Source organism: Heptranchias perlo, chromosome 12, assembly GCF_035084215.1.
Source record: "Heptranchias perlo isolate sHepPer1 chromosome 12, sHepPer1.hap1, whole genome shotgun sequence".
Lineage (NCBI taxonomy): Eukaryota > Metazoa > Chordata > Chondrichthyes > Hexanchiformes > Hexanchidae > Heptranchias > Heptranchias perlo.
The window spans coordinates 31,265,942-31,289,127 of NC_090336.1; the positions used below are offsets into that span (position 1 = coordinate 31,265,942).

The 23,186-nt window shown below is 41.6% G+C and overlaps 1 protein-coding gene across 11 annotated transcripts in view; it reads left to right on the forward strand.

Moving 5' to 3' along the window:
* Positions 1-23,186, forward strand: part of sox6 (SRY-box transcription factor 6) — a 519,057-nt gene that overhangs the window by 334,695 nt on the left and 161,176 nt on the right. For all 11 annotated transcript variants that reach the window (XM_067993894.1, XM_067993896.1, XM_067993891.1 and 8 more), the window contains 2 exons: positions 14,082-14,254; positions 20,810-20,878. In XM_067993894.1, the coding sequence (XP_067849995.1) occupies positions 14,082-14,254; positions 20,810-20,878 (242 nt within the window). The remainder of the gene's footprint in view (positions 1-14,081; positions 14,255-20,809; positions 20,879-23,186) is intronic.

Sequence of the window (23,186 nt, forward strand, 5' to 3'; positions counted from 1 at the left end):
AGTTAGGAGGTGAGTCACTTGCCACAGAATACCCAGCCAATGACGTGCTTTTGTAGCCACAGTATTTATGTGGCTGGTCCAGTTAAGTTTCTGGTCAGTGGTGACCCCCAGGATGTTGATGGTGGGGGATTCGGCATTGGTAATGCCGTTGAATGTCAAGGGGAGGTGTTTAGACTCTCTCTTGTTGGAGATGGGCATTGTCTGGCACGAATGTTACTTGCCACTTATCAGTCCAAGCCTGGATGTTGTCCAGGTCTTGCTGCATGTGGGCACATACTGCTTCATTATCTGAGGGGTTGCGAATGGAACTGAACACTGTGCAGTCATCAGCGAACACTCCCAATTCTGACCTTATGTTGGAGGGAAGGTTATTGATGAAGCAGCTGTAGATGGTTGGGCCTAGGACACTGCCCTGAGGAACTCCTGCAGCGATGTCCTGGGGCTGAGATGATTGGCCTCCAACAACAACTACCATCTTCCTTTGTGCTAGGTATGACTCCAGCCACTGGAGAGTTTTCCCCCTTGTTCCCATTGACTTCAGTTTTACTAGGGCTCCTTGGTGCCACACTCGGTCAAATGCTGCCTTGATGTCAAGGGCAGTCACTCTCATCTCACCTCTGGAATTCAGCTCTTTTGTCTATGTTTGGATCAAGGCTGTAATGAGGTCTGGAGCAGAGTGGTCCCAGCGGAACCCACCTGAGCATTGGTGAGCAGGTTATTGGTCAGTAAGTGCCATTTGATAGCACTGTCGACGACACCTTCCATCACTTTGCTGATGATTGAGAGTAGACTGTTGGGGTGGTAATTGGCCAGATTGGATTTGTCCTGCTTTTTATGGACAGGACATACCTGGGCAATTTTCCACTTTGTCGGGTAGATGCCAGTGTTGTAGCTGTACTGGAATAGCTTGGCTAGAGACACGGCTAGTTCTGGAGCACACATCTTCAGCGCTTCAGCCGGGATGTTGTCAGGGCCCATATTCTTTGCTGTATCCAGTGCACTCAGTGATTTCTTGATATCACGTGGAGTGAATCGAATTGGCTGAAGACTGGCTTTTGTGATGGTGGTGATCTCGGGAGGAGGCTGAGATGGATCATCCAGTTGGCACTTCTGGCTGAAGCTGGCTACAAAAGCTTCAGCCTTGTCTTTTGCACTCAAGTTTGCTCCACAAAGGGAGGCAAAATCAGGTGGCAAATCAAATATAGGGAGCAGTGCTAAATTCTAGTTCCAGCAACATCTCATAGTCAAGTGAGATAAAGACCTAGAGACACACGGAGCAGCAAGTCTGCTGAGGGTCATAGGTGACAAGGAAGTGGGCCACAACTTTCCTCAGGATCATAATATGAATATCATTCCCATAGGGGAGCAATACTGAAAAATTTGCAATTTGCTGTAAGTCATAACTTCAGCCTATTGCAATCTTATCAGATTTTCACTATAATAATAATTACCTCTGCCAACAATTACCCTATGTCCGGTCTCACTGCTGCTTCTCACCACTTCAATTCTTACTTCAATTTAGATGGCAGGATTGGACAGTCCAGCCCTGTAATTCTCTTACTAAAGACCGATTCTTTGGGCAACCAACAATGTACTGTGCACGGATGCTGGTTAGTTTATACAGTTGCTATCTCGTAACCTGGCCAAGGCGTGCTGAAACTTGGCAAATTAAAGCAAGTGATTTTCAGTGTCTGTGAAGACTAAGATTTGAACTGTGACCCTTTGATTGAGAATCCTAGAGCTAGTGGACCATTTGCTGCCTTGCTTAGCTACAGCAGGGAAAAAACGCAGATGGATAAAGTTTGTCAGGGACGGAAAAAGAAAAGAGTTGCTTTTATACCAGAATGTTAGCATTAATGCCATATCCCTTGTGGGCACTAACCCAACACCAAAATTGCAGTATAAAACTAACTAATGTGCATCAGTATGACAGTAGTGAGGCCACCAAGAAGTGGGTGGACTCGCATCAGTAAAGTTGCACATTGAATAGAAGCAAAAGCTTTTTGTCTGGTAGCTGCCCCTATCTAGACTCTTACCTCCAATCTCAATCTTCTCTCTTTCTGTCTCTCTCTCTAACTCTCTGCCTCACACATAACCTTTCTTTGCTCACTCTGTTTTATGGATACTACAGTGGTCAATGCTCATCTGAACTTTCCTATCTGTTCCTCTTCAGTTCCATTCTTCCTCCACTTCATCCTTAATGTGCTGAAATCAAAACTCATCACACCATCTCTTTCTCTTAATTCATTCTTTCCCTCAAAACTGTGTAACTTCTTAACCCCTCAGTCTTCCCCTCTTCCTATAATCTATGGGCTATTAAAACCAAAGTTTGGCATCATCTGAGCATCGCTTCTTGATTGGACTTATTTTCTCTCCTACTCTTGAGTGTTGTCCTGTACAATAAAGCGCTAGGCTTTAAAAAAAATTCCTGATATTTGTAACTTTAAAAAAAAAACAAAACCAGAAATGTAGGGTTGAATGTTGCAGCTGTCAAATTGAAGGGGATGTTGGCATATGGGTCTCAAGTGCCCTTAATTGAGGTTATATCTACAGTAGTCAGCCAACCAGAGATTTGCATTTTTAAACATTATTTTTGAATGCTTTCTCATAGATGAGTGTTGGTGAGGATATTTTCAAGAAAGTGTTGTAAGTTGTAGCACAATTCCAATTCAGTTGACCTGTGTCTACATTAAAAAAAAGTAAACAGGGTGGTGGTGGTGGGGGGAAGGGGTGGTGGCAAGGGAGTAAGTACAGCACGAGTTCATTGGAGTAGTACTCAGAAGCATGAGACCTTTCACCCCTGGAATTCCTGCTTCAATTCAGGGCAGCAGGAGACAAAATGCTTAGTCCCAAAGTTAATGAGGAGTGTATTACATGAAAAGGGAATATAATTCACAACACAGAGGAATAAAGTCTGAGCCCAAGTTGCTGGGAATATGATAGTGAGAGGAACACCTTTGGTTATTTTCATGGCTGAGTTTGATAAGTAATTCTGTCTTTATACCGATTGTAAGTAAGTACATTGCAGTGAACTACTTTGCCAGAGTCTTGAATTTATCATGTTAAACTGCCAGGAATTCCCTTAAGTAACTATTAGTGTCAGCTTTAGGACTTTCTAAAACCTCAAACTTTTTTTTTGACTCCTGTTTATAATAATTTAATAAAAGAAAGACAGCAAAGTAATGCATATTATATTAGAGCTTATTGACAGGACATGGATTAATAACCGGGGTCAAGTTGGATGTGAGGACTGAGTGAAAGCGAATTTCCACAGTGGACCCCCGAGGTCTTAACCCCACACTGTCGATAATATATTTAGAACTTGCCCCATATTGTATTAGCACCGCCTCCACTTAACATAAAAAAAATAAATATTTTATCCTCATATTAGCTGTTTTACAAGTAGTGAGTGGACTCACCAGCATAGTCTAGTGACAGCCAGAGAGTGAATAACAGTGTGTAATAAAGTTTGCGACTGCTTAGTGTGTCAACGTGCTTCGAATACCATTGTTACCAATGGGTCAGCATTCCCTCGGTGGTGTTATATAGTGCTGTAAATAAAGTTATGTGCAAATAATTTAGTCCACAATCTGTTAATTTGGAATAAATTAACTATCTGGTTCGAAAAGAAAGATTATGTGTATTCCCACAGCATGACCCTTTCAGGTGCTTCAGTAAGGGTAAGTGCAGCCTTGCTTTCAGCAGCAGAGGCTGCCTGTAAATTGCTGTGAATAGACCCAGCAGCTGACAGGCAGTATTAAGACAAACTGCCCCTTCTCGTCAGACAGATAAAATAAATCAGGTGTTTAGTCAAATTAAAATACTTCTGCTGAACCAGGCTCTTGGGAGCACTGATCCACCTGACAAATCCAAAAGAAACTCAAGACAGATGTGCCGTGATATTTTTTTAAGGACCTGGAAAAAAACTTAACACTTTAAGTGCCATTTAAATCTTTATCTGTCCTCCCCCATAGTTTCCCACAGAGTGTATTTCTAAGAGAAGAGGGGTTTCCCCAGCTCTGCATTGCTTAGCGATGACCAGTCTGTACTGTCTTCATCTGTAGGAAGGTGTAGTTTGGCATTTCACATCTTGTTAATGTATAAAGTCAATTGCAAAAGTAACCAAAGGCTCCATGGATTCGCTGGGGCTGTCTGGTGTGGATCTGAGGCATACAGGGTAGAAGGTCCAGCTTCAATCCCTAGTCTGTGCTCAGTTAGGTGGTTCCAGCTGGTTCAATGATAGCTGAGCTACAATTAGTAGCTATGTACCTATGCCAGAAAGGGTCAAAATCAGCCAGAGGTCCCACACTTGAGGCCTATCCACTGACTTCTTCAAGAAATGTGGATGTCAGGTGAAGACAGGGTATGGTTTGGCTGTGATGCCCCCAAGATAGATTCACCTGCCAATGCTTTCTGGGCTCAAACATGAAGAATGGTAAGATACTGGCACCAATCAAACTGCCTTAGCGTATGTCAGCATCTTCAGGGGTATGGGGTGGAGGGTAAGAAATACAACTAATAATCTATATTGCATTTCTTTTTAACTAGGTGAATTATATTATCCCACCAACACTCAGTGATCTCTGTGCATGCAGCCGTTCCTCCCTCTGAAACACTGATTAGGTATCAAAATATCTTGTTCAGACACATTTGCTCGCTTTACATCTAACTGGGCTGACCGGTAGTACTCTTTGACAACAGCACAACCTGGATGTTGGGCAGCTCCCTACTCTGAGCAATAGTGCCGCCTCCCAGCAGCTTCTTAAGCTCCTTGTTGTTGTGGGGTTGTTCCCATATATTTCACCAACATCTAACACACCACAGCCTGTGGAATGTTCAGATATCACTTGAAGGTGACATAAGGAAATAATGCCCATTCCACCGTGAATCACGAATACTTCACACTCTTTTCATTAACATTCAAACAATTCTGAGCATGAAAAAAAATGCTATGGCAACTTGGGTTGGACCAAATAGGTGCACACAGGCTATGGGGAGTGAACAGCATCTGAGGAAACACATACAGCAGCTTTAAGGAGAGGACATTGAGTGAGCTAGAAGGCAATGACTTCACCAGTGGTGTTTTGTTCTCTTTATATTGACAGCATCTCCACTGTTATGTCAAAACCAGTTTGAAACAAAACAATTCCAGTGGTTTTTGTTTAATATACTTGTAACTTCTTCTGCATCCATGCAGGATGTACAGTACATCAACAAGTGACAGACTCACAGTGTGACTCCTGTGAGGGTTGTATCCTGCAAGAGTCAACAATTGCTGCTTGCAACCTACAATATTGCCTGTTGAGTTATTTATTTCAATCCCTATTTTATGAAGAATCAATGAAATAGATGAATAAAACAGTCTTAGTTTGAATGTTAATGAAAAGAGTGTGAAGTATTCCTGATTCATGGTGGAATAGGTACTATTACCTTGTGTCACCTTCAAGTAATATCTGTACATTCTCCACAGGCTGTGGTGTGTTAGATGATAATCTTCAGATTATATGTTGGTGAAATATATGGAAGCTACCCCTCAAATAATATGAAATGATTTAACTAGTGTGATATCATCACTGAGCAGCTCTTATTTAAAAAGCACCAACGTCAGCTTTAGGACTTTCTAAAACCTCAAATTTTTTTTTGACTCCATGATTATGATAATTTAATAAAAGAAAGACAGCAAAGTAATGTATATTATATTGGAGCTTATTGACAAGAAACAGATTAATAACCAGGGTCAAGTTGGGTGTGAGGACTAAGTAAAAGCGAATTCCCACAGTGCCCCCCTCCGAGGTCATAACCCCACACTGTCGATAATATATTTATAACTTGCCCCATATTGTATTAGTGCCTCCTCCACTTAACATAGGAAATAAATATTTTATCCTCATCTTAGATGTTTTACAAGTAGTAAGTCGACACACCAGCATACTCTGTGACAGCCAGAGAGTTGATTAAAGAGGTGTTTCCCTTAGCATATTTTGGCTTGCAAGACAGCAGTTCTTGGAAATGAGCAATTATCACTTCAGAGCACAGAAGACAGAAGCCCCCTATAATTTTTACAATAGAAATGATTTTTGGTCCTTTTAATGGTACAGTAAGTGTATAAAAACATTTCAGTGGAGGTCCAAGATCCATAGTGGTCTTTTATTTCACCCCTCACCCCCCCACCCCGATTCCAATTTTCTCCCTTTCTCTCTGACTCATACTAGGTTAAGGTTCTGTGGATGCCAGTAGCCCTCTGATACCTTGCCCAAATGCAAGGCTTTCTGTCTGAGCCTAGGCAGTGAGTTTTGGCAAGCTATTCAACCTCACAGCTGAGCCTGATCCTACTCTCAACCATGTACATTTTCCAACAGGAGTACTGGATAGCGATCAGCAGCAGGAACACTGCTTAATATTTGTACCCCTTTCTTTACCCCTGTGGCAGTTAGGCCACCCCAGCTAAAATCTCCTACAGTGCAGACAGAGAATCAAATCTGGGGCCTTCCTGGTTTGTGTGGTTCAGTTCTACACTGGACAGTGGCTTTGCCACTTGAGCCATCAGGGCAGCAGCTTCTAAAGTGTTTTTTAGTGTAAAGTCAGAAAGGTAGAAATTCTAGTGGCATAACAGTGCTGTCGGAAGCCTGGCAGAGCAGAACTTCTGCCTGCCCAACTTGCTTCGATGTGACCCTATCCCAAATCTGTGGATGGGGTCATTTAAAATTAGGGGTGTGCCTCCACATCAGTGCAAGTGCTACTGAGTGCCACAGACATATTGGGAGTTTGAAGTGATCCCTTGCTGCTCCGTCAGTGGGAGGGAGAGGAGGGGTGGGGGCTGAAGGTTTAAATGCTTCACATTGTATCTCCTGATGCTTCCTCGTTGGTGGGCACCATGTTCAAAAGGCATTAGATCTCTTTTGGACACAGATATAAAGTTGCCTTATACGGCAAGTCCACCTTGCTTCATGCAGGCATACTTACCGCTGACTGTATTAGAGGCATAACTGGCAAGATTTCTGTGGGAGCATGAGTTATCACCAGACATGCTCCCAAAAGTGAAGTTAGGATGGATGGGTAGTTGGAAGAAGTGACCATGATCCCCCCCGCCCCCCGCCCCCCCCCAGTCAGAAATTATTGTTGGAGCGAGTAAGAGTCCAAAACTGGACACAAACAAGTTCCACCCCAATTTCCTGCCCCACCAATCACAGTACGGCAGATTTCTGTCCCAAAGGAGTGCAATTTCTAGGCTACGGTTTGCGTTCTCTGATATCTTAAATTGACCACTATTTACACAGAAGCTGATAAATGCAAGTTGGGCAGTTTCTAGTGACAATGCTGCTTTAATAACCAATAAATGATTGTGAGTAATCTTTGTGGAGTTATTATAATTTAATTACACTAATAAAAAATTGATGGTAATTTTGTAAGCAAGCTGACACATCTGAAAGATTATGCAAAGCAGATCTGAATTTTGTAAGCAATGAATCATCAATGTAACAAAGTGGTGGCCCAGATATTGTCATTGATTCGTGTAGAATAATACATGATGTATAGAATACAGTGATTATGTAACATATTGTATATTTTCCTGTATTCAGTTATAAGAACAAAATAGAGCTATGGAATCAGTCACTTGATGCCATATATCCATCATTACTACACCACTGCTGTCCTTTTCACTTATATTGTGCCCTTTCTACCACATACCTGCAGAATAACAGTTAAAAGAAAAAAGCTATCAATATATCACAGGTAATGAAGGGAAAAACTACAAGTGCTGGAAATTTGAAATAAAAGGGAAAAATGTTGGAAACATGCAACGTATCAGTTGGAAAAGAAAGATATGTTCATGTTTTGGGTGGGAACTTTCATCAGATACTATTGAATTGCCCATACTATTGAATTGTCCAAATCTCAGCTAATAGACATTAAATTGCTGGCATTCATTAGCACTGATATCCCTCACCTTAATCAGCATAAAAATCACCCCTGCAAGTGTAAAAATGTGGAAATGCATGTCAAATCTTGGAACTGTCTGATGAAACACAATGTAATAAACAAAACAAAAGGACAAAACTTTAAAGGCTGCAGTGTGTCTTGTTCATTTTAGTACTCAATCTCACAAATTCATTATAGCAATCGTCTTGGGACCGTTGTACGTTTGTATAATTCCTTCCTTCCCTTGATTGCTGAGGGGAAGGAAAGAAGGATTCAGTAAAATACCTGGGGAGAAGTCAGAATTGCTGCATGCAATATGGAAAAAAAGTATTGGGATTATAGAATTACTTGCCTCTCCTCACAAAATGTTTGTCTTTGACAACATCAAAGAAAATAATTTATTTGGGTTTTCCTGGTAGACAAGATATCAGCTCTTTAAAGGGCACAGTAACCCTGATAGCCCCAGATCTCTCACTTTATGCATTCACCAAAAGAAAACCAGCAATAATAGACCACCCCGAGATAGAATAGCCTCTACTCCTTCTGTGCTAATCACAGGTTAATTATATCACAATCCTTTGGTATGTAAATCATTATATACATGTGTGTGTGTGTGTAATGAATAAATAACGGCTACACTGAAGTGGATTCAAGTCTCTCACAGGGATCGATTACTCTCTGCATAATATAAGCAACAAAGTGAAGAACCTTTGCCGTCTCCCTATATCTGTGTTACAACACCAAGTTATAGTCCAGCAATTTTATTTTAAATTCAATAAATTTAAAATAAAATTGCTGGACTATAACTTGGTGTTGTAAAATTGTTTACAATTGTCAACCCCAGTCCATCACCGGCATCTCCACATTATATCTGTGTTAGTCACATTGCCAGCTATTTGCCCTGATTTATACTGAGAAGCACAAACTTGTTCCTGCCTCAATATGATTGTTCCCAATGTGTAATAGTCACTTTTCAAGAGAGATCTGACTTCTGCTTTACCTCATTCCTCTACTACTTCCTACTGCTGAGCTTCTTTTGTCTGGTAGGTTAACATGGTTGAGAGGGATGAGTATTTCTGGAGTTATCACTGTACCTGGTCAGTTTGTATTTGGCGATAAGGGTGACATCCTGAAGATCTTTGGCCAAGAGCTGGATGAAAATCGACCACGGAAGGCAATCTAGAGTGGGACTGAATATTTAACCCCATTGGACAGGAGTCTACCCCTGCACTTCTTGGGCCATTAGACTATCCGAAAACAATCCTTTACCATAATAATTTTTAAAAATACTGTATAAAATATCAAATTGCAGTAACTGTCCTGATGGCCTCATGCTTATAGCCACCTGCAATGCAATACTATACTCTACAGAGCAGAAAATCCCAAGTTGAATTCATGGCCCATGCTGATTTGTGCTGATCTTACCTGGAGTAGGTGTAAGGGTGTTAAAATTGGCCTTAATACCCCCTGGACTAAGAAGGGTAAAGATCAGCGAGGGTTCCCATTCATGATCACTGTCTGGTGTGGAAATTTGTGTGTGTGTGTGTGTGTGTGTGTGTGTGTGTGTGTGTACTTGCATGTCTGCGTGTATATGGACAGGATTAGGCACAGCTACGATGCCTCTTGATTAGAATAGTCTGCCGAGACCCACAATTTAGGCCTACACCAGAATAATAGCTACTTGGATGAGGGCACCAAAGGGCAGCTGGTGCACTTGCATCCATACCTATCAAAAGTCATCACCTACAGGAGAGACAAAAAGAAAATTGTGACGATCACCACAATCTCAGGTTTCAGCCGATGTTGTGGCTTGTCTGCACTTTGATATCTAAGCTTCTGATATCTGAACCCTTTGTAACTGCTGTGCAACTCACCAACATCTATTATTATGCATATAATGTCTTTGTCGGACTAGACGAGTACACTTGCCAAAATTCAGCATCAGCCAAGAACACAATGTGCAAAAACATTTGGTGCAAATCCAGGTTTTCAAGACTGCCTCCAAAGAAAAAGCTAACGTTTGTCGACTGGAACAACTTAAAAATTGTGAAATGCTAATAGTGAGGATGTGTCAGTTTGTTTTGTGTGGAGAAAATGTTTCTACATTTTCTTCATTGTGTCTCATTAATATATCACCTGTGAGGCTTATTTCACTGTTAACAAAATGACGGAGGAATTGGGGAAAGGTGACAATACGTCTTCCAGCTGCTTTGTGCTAATAACTGAGAAATCTTTAGTCAGTCACTCTAATTCATATGAAAGAGCGGCTTCTTACTCATGGACTTTTTATTTTAGTTTTTTAACACACCATATGAATTGTACAAATGTTATAGCCGAACTCAGTTAATAGAATTACTCATATATGGGCCACTTCCTCCAGCTCTATTTGATTACCGTTATTATGAAAGCATTACTAGTGAGCGGAATTCCCTTCCACGAGGTCATGGGAGTTCAGTTCAAGTTGGGGAGATGCTATTATCTTTACTAGATTGCTAGGTTTACTAGGACCGCTTTATCTTTACTAGGTTGTTCCAGTTATCAGATTTTAATTTTTCTTGTGATATTGAGATATTTTCTCTATTTGCTAATGCTTGCATAAAAGTTGGTATGTACCCTACATGCATGCCAGTCATCTGTGTTTTACATAGATAATCAGCATTCTAGATCCAGGGTCCACATATCTAGAAATTTGCGGGATTTGACCATCTCGTTCTCCGCTGATATTGCTCCATGAGCCACCACAGTTCAGCTTTAATTCATTAATCCAATAATTTTCTGAATTGCAGAAGGGGTTCTGTACAAGTGAATAAAGCTGCTTATGCTTCCTGTTGCTCTGCTGTTTACAGGGACACATGTTACCTGTTGAGTCTGTGTTTAGCCTTGTGGAACAAGTGGCACTGCTTCTAGAGGTGCAACCAGAAACCAGCTCTATGTGCTGACCATTGCTTGTAGTTTTCATGGAACTGCGAACCATTATACTGTACACCATTCATGCCATATAGTCTTTTTCATCTAAATCTAATGATGAACAAGGAAATACAATCTACTTATAACTTGCAATTTTTTTTTTTTTTTTTGCTAAAACAGTTTGAATTATCCAATGATTTGAATTAAGCAATTTCAATAAAACACCACAGTAGATTTTTTTTGCATGATTTCAATTCAAATTAACGGATTAACAATAATAAATACAACTTGCATTTATATAACATCTTTAGTATAGAAAAACATCCTAAGGTAGTTTTTAGGAAAGGTGACCAAAAGCGTGGATAAAAAGGTAGGTTTTAAGGAGGGTCTTAAAGGAGCAGAGGGAGGGAGAGAGATGGAGAATTTTAAGGAGGCAATTCCAGAGTGTGGGGCCTAGGTGGCTGAAGGCACAGCTGTCAATGGTGAGGCAGAGGAGTGGAGAGTTTACATTGAGTTACATCGAAACTATAGCACAGAAACAGGCCGTTCGGCTCAACTGGTCTATGCCGGTGTTTATGCTCCAAATGAGCCTCTTCCCTCCCTACTTCATCTAACCCTATCAGGATACCCTCCTATTCCTTTCTCCCTCATGTGCTTATCTAGCTTCCCCTTAAATGCATCTATGCTATTTGTCTCAACTACTCCTCAGTTTATGGGATAAACTGAACGAAGAGGAGTGGACTCTTCATGGTTCAATGGTTCACATTGTGTAGTGGGATTGCCAGGACCTCTCAAGGTGTGGGATGAAGAAGTGCATTAAATAAACTAGTCTCTGTTTCCTGTTGATGTTTGAGGAGAGGAAGTGGAGGAGATATGGTTGAAGAGGCAGGGTTAGGTTCATGATCAAAATAAAAAGGCAAGAGAGAGATCAACACAACTGGGGAGAAAAGGATTCAGCTGGTCAAAGACTCAGTAGGAAGCATGAGGACAGGATTGCACATGAAGTGGGCTAGTTCCAGGAGACTGCATTCAAATAAATGCTAGCTGTGTGCCTTTTATGTGGACATCACTATTTTGGGCCCAGTGTTCACTTGTCCCTGTTGCCAATGAAAATCAGCAGATACTCAAATAAATAAATCTCACCTCTTGAACACTTGCATCTCATACTCTACGCAGGATGCCCCATGAATCATTGCATCAAAATAAACAAGGTTGCCGCATACAAACCTGCTGTCAGCTTCACCTGTTGAGTCAGTGGCAGATTGGTTGTAAATGGATAACTATTTACACTACTGTCGGGAGTTTTAATACAGGTGATCCTGTAGTAGGCTCAGAAATACTGGAAATGCACCAAATGAAATGTCAAAGTTCAATACTTTAGGGGGAAACATGCCCCCAGACACCCTATGGAAAACAAAATTCATGCCTCGAATACTTGAATTCCCTCTTCATGTACTTGAAATTATTTTCTCTCTAAAGTGACTGAAAGTTGGGTATATCTGAAGTTTAAGTTATGAGAATACTTTCAGTGTATCTGTGTGTCAGAGACCTATATTCAGAACTGTTCTGTTTTGAATTGCCAGTATTCTTAAAGCCCTTGGTTAGATTTTGCTCTTTTTTTGAAGTTGATCTTTATGACCCCTGTATATGTGATCTACCAATAGATGTTGAACGACATTATTGGAGCCTGTTGATCACTCGAAGGGGAAATGTAGTCTACTGCAGGTGTGTCCAACCTTTAAAAGTTCAAACATTTGAAAAAGAAATTGTATCCTGCCAAAATGTCACAAGTTTTAAATGCAGTATATGAGCATACTTACTGGTATTCTGAATATAACTACACCTAGTGCAAGAATATCAGGAGTGTCCAACCTGTGGTCCCCAAGCCTTAGTAATCCGACCCTCAAAACGTAAGCAACTCAGTCCTATTTGTGATTATATTTCTCATTTGCTGTTTTGACCTGTTTGAATTTCATGGGCCAGGAGATTTGGAAAGGGTTAATTTTAGCACTGTTGCCTCATTGGCCAATAAGTCAGAACAGCAAGATCTGTCAGCAACTTCAGATCTATGTAAATTAATGGGAACATGGATTTAAACTTTATAAGGGGCTCCCAAAACTCCATCATAACAGCAGAACTATTTCTCATTCACTGAATGGATGGGACACGCCCCCATCTGATATGGCGGGGCATTTGGGATAAAATGAATTAGTTGATATTGTGATGAATTCAAAATACAATTTAAATGGGCCTGAATGGAAAGAAGGCTGCCTGTTTTATTGTGGCTAACACAAATCTCTCACATTGGGATTGAATGGATGGGTAGGGATAAACAGCTGCACTTCAATTACTTAAGAGCACTCACTCAGGTGATGCAACTTGTCCATCCCTACTCTACTGCTTTGCCCTGTTATTTTAAATGTTGCAAAGGGAAATATATGTACACTTGCCAGTGTGCTTTATTCACCCCCTTCTCACCCTATTTTATGCTTTGGAATGACTGCCCAGAGGCAGCCTGGGACAAACATGTTAGGGCCAAAAAAAATGTCACTTGGCAGGGAGCCTCAACTAACGGCTGCACATTATGGAAAATTGTAGATGCGCTGCCCGCAACTGTCTGTCCATTAATTTTAATGGGTGCAAAATTGTGGACAGTGCGCCAGCCGTTTCCCGATATGTGGAGCTAGGGGCTGAGGCTCCATGTCAGTAACGCGCATTCGCAACATCAGCCCTGTTGTGTAGTAGTCCTCTCGCTGTGACATTATGAATGGGGATGGTAGATAATGGACACCATGCCTCATTCATGATGTCACTGGAGCTGAACTTATTGATTCACAGCAGGAAACTTGCTACATAAAATGTCAGTCTCCAACCAGCAGTTCTAGAGTATCAAACAGGGTAACAAGGGGGTGACTGAGAGACAGTAGTAAATTTAGAAATATCCCCTGTTATTTAGATTACAGGACAATTCAGAACTGCATACTTCACTATTAAGCCAAGTTTAGACTCTAGCTACTTAGAAACTTAATGAGCTGGCTTACCCATGTGACTGCATTAAGTTTGATGTTAACCTTGAGGAGCAGATCAGCCATGATCTAATTGAATGGCGGAGCAGGCCTGAGGGACTGAATGGCCCACTCCTGTACCTAATACTCCTATGTAACCTCTCTCTACCCAACCTATTACTATATATTGAGAAGTTCTGCCTCCCATTCTTGGTGTTGACCCTGATTGTCACTGTTCCTGTCCTCCAGGTACGCCAGAAAGCCTTGCAGAAAAGGAACGCCAGCTGTCTGCCATGATCAACCAGTTAATTAGTTTACGGGAGCAGCTCCTGGCAGCGCACGATGAGCAGAAGAAGCTCGCAGCATCGCAAATTGAAAAACAAAGGCAACAAATGGAGCTTGCCCGCCAGCAGCAGGAACAGGTGAGCTTAAGGCATGCCACCCAACTCCACCATATTTTAATTGGGCCTGTTTATTTCTACAGCCAAGTGACAAAAGGGTAACAGTATTTCAATGAAAAATTGGGAATTTGATGACAAAGATGTTTCTTTACGTCTTTCCTTTATTCTAGATGTCCCACCCCAGGTATTGTTACTTGGAGCTGATGGACAGCCAGGTGACGTGCTGATTTCTTCTGTAACCAACTATTCAGAAGTGCCCAGAATGGCTCGTGCTTCCTCTCTCTGGGGCAAAACACCAAGCTTCTGCTTGGCACCTCACTCTAGTGTCTGAGCTGAGATTAGCAACCTGTTTCCTTCCATTTTGTGCAGTCCCACTGCCCCTAAACTGTTCAGCCTGTCTTGGCCTATGTAAGAAAGCATGAAATGAAAATAAGCCATTCAGCCCATTGTGCCCATTCCTTCCAGAGACCACGTTCAACATATCCTATCCTCGACTCCAGAGGGAAAGTTCTGCATCAAAACTCTCTGATTCCTAAAGATAATCAATCAAAATTCCACAATATTCATCCCCAGTGTCCAATGATCAAGCTCAACCAGCTGTCCTCCACAGACATATTCTCCCCTTCCCTCCAGCACAGAAACAGTTGTGTTAATCATCTCATTCTATCAGGAATGTCCAAACGTTTTGTCTTAGTCATTTAGTCGGGTTCCATGTCGTTCCATGATATACATTGCAAAACACCCACCCACTATCACTACTAAATTAAAAATAATTTTTGAATAATTAATTTCACACAAAAGCACTCTCTACAACCTGTTAGAGATGGATTTATAATTTTCCTCCAGTGAGGGAGCAGCACTGAGAACAGACTTTTCTGAACTACCGGGCCTGCGAAATTCATATAAGTAAACCCAACAGAATAAGAAATGTAAGCACAAATTGGGGGTAACTTTAACTTTGGGCTATGGTGTAAATTGGGCGATATCGAATTAACCGCCCGTTATACACCACGTCCGATTTTCCTTACCATTGAAGTCAATGGAAGGGAAGATCATGCGTGGTGTAAATTGGGGAGATAATTCAATATTTTTTTTTATTCATTCAGGGGATGTGGGCGTCGCTGGCAAGGCCAGCATTTATTGCCCATCCGTAATTGCCCTTGAGAAGGTCATGGTGAGCCACCTTCTTGAACAACTGAGTGGCTTGCTAGGCCATTTCAGAGGGCGATTAAGAATCAACCATGTTGCTGTGGGTCTGGAGTCACATATAGACCAGACCAGGTAAGGACGGCAGGTTTCCTTCCCTAAAGGACATTAGTGAACCAGATAGGTTTTTACAACAACCGGTAGTTTCATGGCCACCATTACTGATTTTTTTATTTAATTAATTGAATTTTTAAATTCCCCAGCTGCCATGGTAGGATTTGAACTCATGACTCCGGATTATTAGTCTAGGCCTCCGGATTACTAGTCCAGTAACATAACCACTATGCTACTGTACCCATCGTTCATATCGTTCATTTTACACTATCGCCCAAAGTTAAAATAATCGCAATTGAAACTTTTTCAGCACTGTTTCACAGCCCACATAAACAGAACTCACACACCATAGCTGGAACATTCTGGGTCTACAGCTGTTCTGTTGCTTTGGAAGGAGTTAATTGTTTCAGCCTTAGTTGAAAACCATACTTATTATGTTGTATGAAACAATATGGTAGACTTTACAAATTCGCCCTCTCGATGTGGCGTTTCATGCTCCCAGTGTGACGTTTAGTGGTCCAGAAGTGCAGATCGGGAACATGGGGTGGGGATGGGCGGGGGGAGAGGTGTGGTGAGAGGGGTGGGGAAACCAGTTGGCTCAGCAAGATTTTCCATTCATTCATTATAACGGTTGGAAAATCCTACATGGCTCACTGACCTTCCTACCCAAATTCCCAACATATGCTCCCACAGTGTAAAACTCTTTGCCAGGGGTGAGAGCTTGTAAAATTCCATCTAATAGCTTTGCTGGGTGGAAAGTTTTGGTCAGGTCAACATCAAAATATTTCTCTCAGTGTAGTAAATGCCTCATATTCTTTAAGCTATCTATTTATTCATCTGTTTCTGGTCGAGTTTGATTAATTTGTTCAACTTGTTGATTTGCAAAATTTCAGCATGTAGGCGATATAAATAAACCACAAATCGAAAAATGTGAACTGCTGCAAGGAGGGGTAGTGGCTAGATAACGGGAGTGCTATGTGTGTACTCTTAGAAAGTTGCACCAGAGCCTTCATATTATTCTAATTGTTAAGCAGTAACTATATTAGCCTCCATTAATCCCATTGCTCTCCTGCAGAAGACCAAGTGGTGTTCATATAGATGGGTAAACACTTGGAGATGGAGATTAGTCTCCTGCCTTTAGCCAGTATCATTATCTCTTTGATATCTAGAACAATGCCATGCTGCTAATTTAATCCAGAAAATGTCGATCTTTAGGTCCTAATTATCAATGGGACAGCACCAGAATGTCTTAAAGAATATGAGCTATTTAAAAGGCGGGGGGAGGGAAATTTATTTCTTTTCTCTGTTTTTCTGCTTTCTGTTTTTTTCTATTTACCTTTTAAATTTATATTAAAGGGACTGCTTTTGTAAATTTTCTGTTGCCACTTGAGTTTCTTGATTTTGTGAATCTACTGACAACAAGGTGTGAAAATGTTTTTAAAAATCCATTAAAATGAATTACAAGTTGGGTAGCTGCACTGTCCGCCCCACCAGGACTACCATTGTGCACACCGACGGGTGAGCAGACAGCTGATGTGCATTACAGCCTGCTCGCCCGTTTGCCCCGCCTACTTCCTGGGACCAGCCAAATTAGGTAGTTAATTCCCTAACTTTTATTTTTTTACATTCTAATAATAGGGCTCTCAGCAGAATACTAAGCAATAAGATCTTCAGCTTCTTCAAATGATCTAATGTTTTTTTCTTTCCTTTTGTCATTCTTTAGTTTAATTTCTTCTCTTTCCAGCATTTTCTTCCACCTGTCATTTCACTTTTTGTTTTTCATTTTCCTATTGTTCTACCTGCTGTTTCACTCTTTTTTCCTCATACTTTTAATTAATTTACACTCTACCTCTGCTTTCCTTCCTCAGAATTTTATTTTTCTGACATTTAGGTTGTGCCTGTCTTTCTATTTTATCCCACAATCGGAAGCTCAAGTCTGGTTATGTGTGGTTGATTTGGAAGGCAGACCCGAGAATGACTGTGGTTAGCCAGTTTAGCCAGAATGGGTCTGGAGTTAACCTGCTCTTGGTTCAGGGAGTGTTGGGCCCTGAGTAATGCTCCTGTAGTTATTTTATGACTTGATTTTTCACAGCATTTTTTTTTCTTACCAATTTTCTTCCATTCCCTCCTTGACAGGTCATGGCTCTACAGACGCCTATATCTCACCCACGTGGCCATTATGCAACTGTGAGCCTTGACAGTGACTGTCAGCAAGCTAATTGCTGAAGGGGAGCATTACAACCAAGTCTGACTGTGTCCTCATCTGAAATTCATAGATGTGCACCTCCAGGACAGGGTTGTTAGATAGTTATCAGGAGCAGGAACTCTGTCCATTTTTTCTTTTCCCAGCACAGAGCCAATTGGAGTGTCCCAAACGATAGCCTCAATGAGATCAGCTAATTCATCGCATTCTGGGAGTCAAGCCTGGGGCCTTCCTGGTCTGTGTGGCTCAGCTACTCACTGGATAAACTTGTTGAGTCATCAGGAAGCTTTTTATGGCATTTTAAATGCAACTGTGAGACAGTTATTGTCCCTGACCAAATGTTTTAGCCCTTGTGTCTAGGACAGACAGGAATTGAAAACAATGGGAATAGGAAATATAAGATTGACACTTTCGCCTGCTACTGTTCTCAGAGTATCTGATTTTGTTCATACTAGGAATTCCTGACAGGTGCTGTCAAGCTTCTTAGCCAATTTCACCACTTCTGCCAGTCACCAGTTGTAGTCATTACAGTCCTGTGGTGATGTCAGTTACAGTATATCTGCCTCTCTGTGAAATTGTCCTCAGGGGGCCAGTCTCTGCTAAATGCAGAGGTGAGAATGAACAGCTTCTGGAAGATATAAGGGAACACATTAGTAGTCCAGGAGTCAAAGGGATTAAAAAAGAAAAGTAAGACTTGCATTTATATTGCGCCTTTTACGACCTCAGGACATCCCAAAGCACTTTACAGCCAATGAAGTACTTTTGAAGTGTAGTCACATTACTAGTTGTAACATAGGAAACGCAGCAGCCGATTTGCGCACAGCAAGGTCCCACCCCGCAAACAGTAAGGACTAGTTATAGTGATTTAGTGATGTTGGTTGAAGGATAAATATTGGCCAGGACACCGGGGAGAACTCCCCTGCTCTTCTTCGAATAGTGCCATGGGATCTTTAACAGCCACCTGAGAGGGTAGATGGGGCCTCGCTTTAACTTCTCATCCAAAAGACGGCACCTCAGACAGTACAGCACTCCCTCAGTACTGCACTGGAGTATTAGCCTAGATTTTGTGCTCAAGTCTCTTGAGTGGGGCTTGAACCCACAATCTTATGACTCAGAGGTGAGTGCTACCACTGAGCCACGGCTTTCACCACATCATCTCTCTGACCTGGACAGGGGAGGTGTGTGGGGGGTGGTGAGGTGGTGGAAGAACTGGCAGTCTGAGATGATGAAGAAATGGGTTCAGGACAATGAGAAAATGAATTGACAGCATCAAATGACCAAGTCAGGGAGAAGATATAGGAGAAAACGATCAGGATGAGTGCTCCAGGACGCTGAAAAAGAAGGGTATGGGGTGTCCAGAATATTATGGGAAGAAGTCTGAGGGCTATGAGAGGCTGAGGGAAAAGTGTTCTGGACCGAGGAGCCTGAGGGAAAAGGGTAAGGGGAGGGGATCTGGGAAATGTAGAAAAGATGGCCAGGGAAACAAGAGGCTGCGGATAAAGGAGAGAAGAGGGTTGAGGGGGGGCTGAGGCAGAGGGATGAGATAAGGGAGGGGGGCTCCCATTATTGCCCTCATTATTTCATATCGAAAGAGTGGAATATAATTTTTCCTCACTGCTTACAGTATTTTGAGGTATTCTTTAAAATAGTTATTTCTGTATTATTTTTACTTGGCTACTTGGGGGGAGGGGTATAGAGAGCATCTTGGTGAGGATTCACTGTGTTCACAAAATACACATGAAAAATCTGAACTAAAAAACAACAAAATAATTGTTTTAAAATGGAAGAGCTTTCTCACGAGAGAGTGAATCCACACCAGAGACATTGCAATTTTATTTTTCTACTATCTGTGGGCAAGAGCAACTGTGATGAGTTCTAGTCACCGTGACATAAAAGGGTCCAGGTTCTATGGGCAGTGCAGAGGAGAACAACAAAGCTGATCCTCATTGTTCAAGGGATAAGGAACTTATTGGATTCAAAAAGAGATGTCTCAGACAGGAGCTTGTAGAGGTGTATATATATATAAAAAAAACTTAACAAGACAAAGAAAGTGAACCTGAATCAATACTTTCAGATAAGCCAAGACAGCAGGACCAGAGATTCAGGATTCTGAAGGGAAAGTTTATGATTGACAACGGGCAGTAGTTCTTTACATGAGGGTAATCAGCAGCTGGAATGGTGGCCAGGAAGTGTGGTTGAGATCAAGACATTGGACTCGCTTAAGAACCAGCTCGATGCTTTAATAGGAAGGCGATAGGATGGGGAAGAATAAGATCAAATCTGTTGGGGGGTGGTGGGGGGGGGGCTTCTTTATCCAAAACTATCTTATAATCTTAACCTTTGGAGGAAAATTGCCATATTAGGACCGTAAAATTAGAGGACAGTTTTTTTGAGAATAAGGTCGCAGCCAAAAATGATCCTTATTAATGACTGGAATTAGTAATTACAATCGCAAGCTGATTGCAGCTGTGCTCCATAGTCTGGTCTCGCAATCTAAAGTCAGGCATCCCCAGTCGCATCTCAGTTCTTTAAGACACAATTGTACCCACTCCACAGTCACTCCAGAGTAAAGAATGCCTTTCTAAATGGGGCTTATTAGTGAAATCATATTGACAGTCCCACCATATTATTATAGAGAGCAGTGTATAATAGAGCTTGTACGTTGAGCGTGTTTTAATCAGCCTCAGATCACCAAGTTTTCCGTGTCCAAATATTTGCCCACATGCGAGCGTATACACTCGGCTTATAATGGGAAATAAGATACAAGAATACGTACAAAATAAGAAGTTAGGATGTCATTTAGATATGCAGACACGACACAGTAATTAACTGTTGACACTTGTGAATAAGCTAGCTCAAATTAATCTTGACACATTTGCAGACGAGTGATATCTTACAGTGAACACTTTGTAATTATATTTGAAAATGAAAATTAAATGACACTTAAAACTGGGTTGTCATGCTCAATGAAGCGGGAATGTAGTTAGATGGATGGGCGCAATAAAAACAACTTGTTTCTCCCTTGTTGGCAGCCTATTTGAAACAGCAAAAAAAAAGTTACGTTTTGATTTATTTTGTTTTTTTATAAAATATATATCTTTCCTCTTCTCCAGATTGCAAGACAACAGCAGCAACTATTGCAGCAGCAACACAAAATCAACCTTCTCCAACAGCAAATCCAGGTCAGTCGCTCTCTGCCTCTCCTGGTCCTCTCCATCTTGACTGAAGTGAGGGCTCAGGTTAGATTGATGTCACCCCGGGGTGAAAGTTTCCTGAGCTCAGCGTAGCTTTTCTAAATCTCTTGAAAATGGTGTTGAATGTCGTCAACAACTCGCATTTTGACTGCACTCCTCATATACAGAAAGATGTTTCAGGAGTATTTTACAGGTGGAAGGAAACAGTGGACGCTGAGGAGGAGAGGAAAGGGATGACGGAAAGGTTGTTGGGGGGAGGCTGAAGGCATGAAGGTTTTTTCAGAGGTATTTGAAAGTCAGGAAGGAGGGGACAAGATTTAGGGAGGGAATTCCAGAGGGCAGGGGCATAGTGGCTGAAAGAATGGTTGCTGATGGTGGAACAGAGGGAATAATGAACAAGGAATAATCTGATGCCAGAGAAGCAGAGGGTATGTGCGGAGATATGTGGCTGGAAGAGATTGCTAAGGTAGGATAGAGTGAGGCCATGGAGGAATTTGAAAGTGAGGACATGGATCTTGAAATGTCACATGGTTCAGAATCCTAAACCCAAATTAGGCACACTTAATTCTTGCAACCAATTCTTGCAAGGCCTCTAGCCCTTGTTGTAAAATGTTATGACTTCATCTCAAGTGTGCGTTTAGATCATTTAAAAATGTATATATTTTTAAGTAACATTGAAAAAATGTGACATTTTCAATAGGGTGATCGCAGTTAGATTCAGTATTCTGAGCTTGGAAAGTCACCCAAGTTTCCTGCTCCTGAATTCTATACAGCGACCCCTGATGGAAAATGCACGTCTGGTTGTTGGTTGAAAACAGGATTGGGCTTGGCTGTGCTTTCTATGGTTGAATAGCTTACTTGGGTAGGGTGGCGGAGGACTCGGGCAGCAGTGACACTTTGCACCACCGTGAACCAGTGCTTTTGAGAGTTGGAAAAGGAGCAATGCAAAACAAAAAATTATAATTCAAGCAGGGGAAAATTTCTAATAGCAAATATTCGGCATCTCTTACACCATCAGTTTTCACTAAGCAATCAATGTGCAGAGGTGTGGCAGTCCTCTGTGCCATGATAGAGACTTTGCAAAGGTTCTCCCTGGAATTGAATAAGCCCAAAAGCATCAGATGAAGCTCTGACGCACCCCTTCCAAATGTAACCAGCTACTTTGTAAATATATTCAAGTGGGAAGGATTCAGACATTACAGTCTGAATAATGTTTATGCACATACGTTTGTGAGAAAAAGTGTGGAGGACATTTTAGCCTTGAAATTACTCTGCACGATATCGTACGAATGCTTCGCAAGTTCATATCAACCTCCTCTGTCACTATTTTAACAGAGGTGTTAACTCGTTTAAAATCAATAGGTAAAATGGCGGACATATGAACACATTAAGATAATATCATACAACATAATTTCAAAGCTAATATGCACAGCAGATTGGAGGCTGCTGTTCCAGCACACAGTGTTACACACTCTGTACGTGATTATGTTACTGAACGATATGCCCCTGCTAAGTCTCTGATAGGAGGAGTGGCTGGGTAACTTACCTTTCTCATGTACGTCCTACTACTTTTCCATGCTTGTTGTCCAATAGTTTTATATTGATTCCACACACAACTGCTTATGTATACTACAACTGCTACAGTAAATGAATAAAGCTTGGAGGACTGAATACTGTTTCACTGAAGGTGAGGGGGACGTTGTATGGGTCGAATGATCTGCAGCTAGGGGAAGCATATGGATGGAGCAATGTAGTTTAAGTTCATATTGGCCCCGTGCCACAGACTAATTCATCTATATGCTTTCCCCATGCATCCATCTGAATCAAGCAGGCCATAGAATGGACAAGAATTGTATGATGTGGAGATGCCGGTGATGGACTGGGGTTGACAATTGTAAACAATTTTACAACACCAAGTTATAGTCCAACAAATTTATTTTAAATTTCACAAGCTTTCGGAGGCTTCCTCCTTCCTCAGATGAACCCACAACATTCACCTGAGGAAGGAGGAAGCCTCCGAAAGCTTGTGAAATTTAAAATAAATTTGTTGGACTATAACTTGGTGTTGTAAAATTGTTTACAAGAATTGTATGGAGAGAGCACTTTGCGGCACGGGGGACAGTATAGATGGAGCAATCTGCAGCTCACGGGTGTCTGTATGCGCAGAATTGTCCATGGCACAGAGAGAGGTGAACCATGTGGATGGAGCAGTCACTGCAATGGGGCGAACCAAATGGACAAATGAGTTCATGGAACAGTCATGATGTGGCGATGCCGGTGATGGACTGGGGTTGAC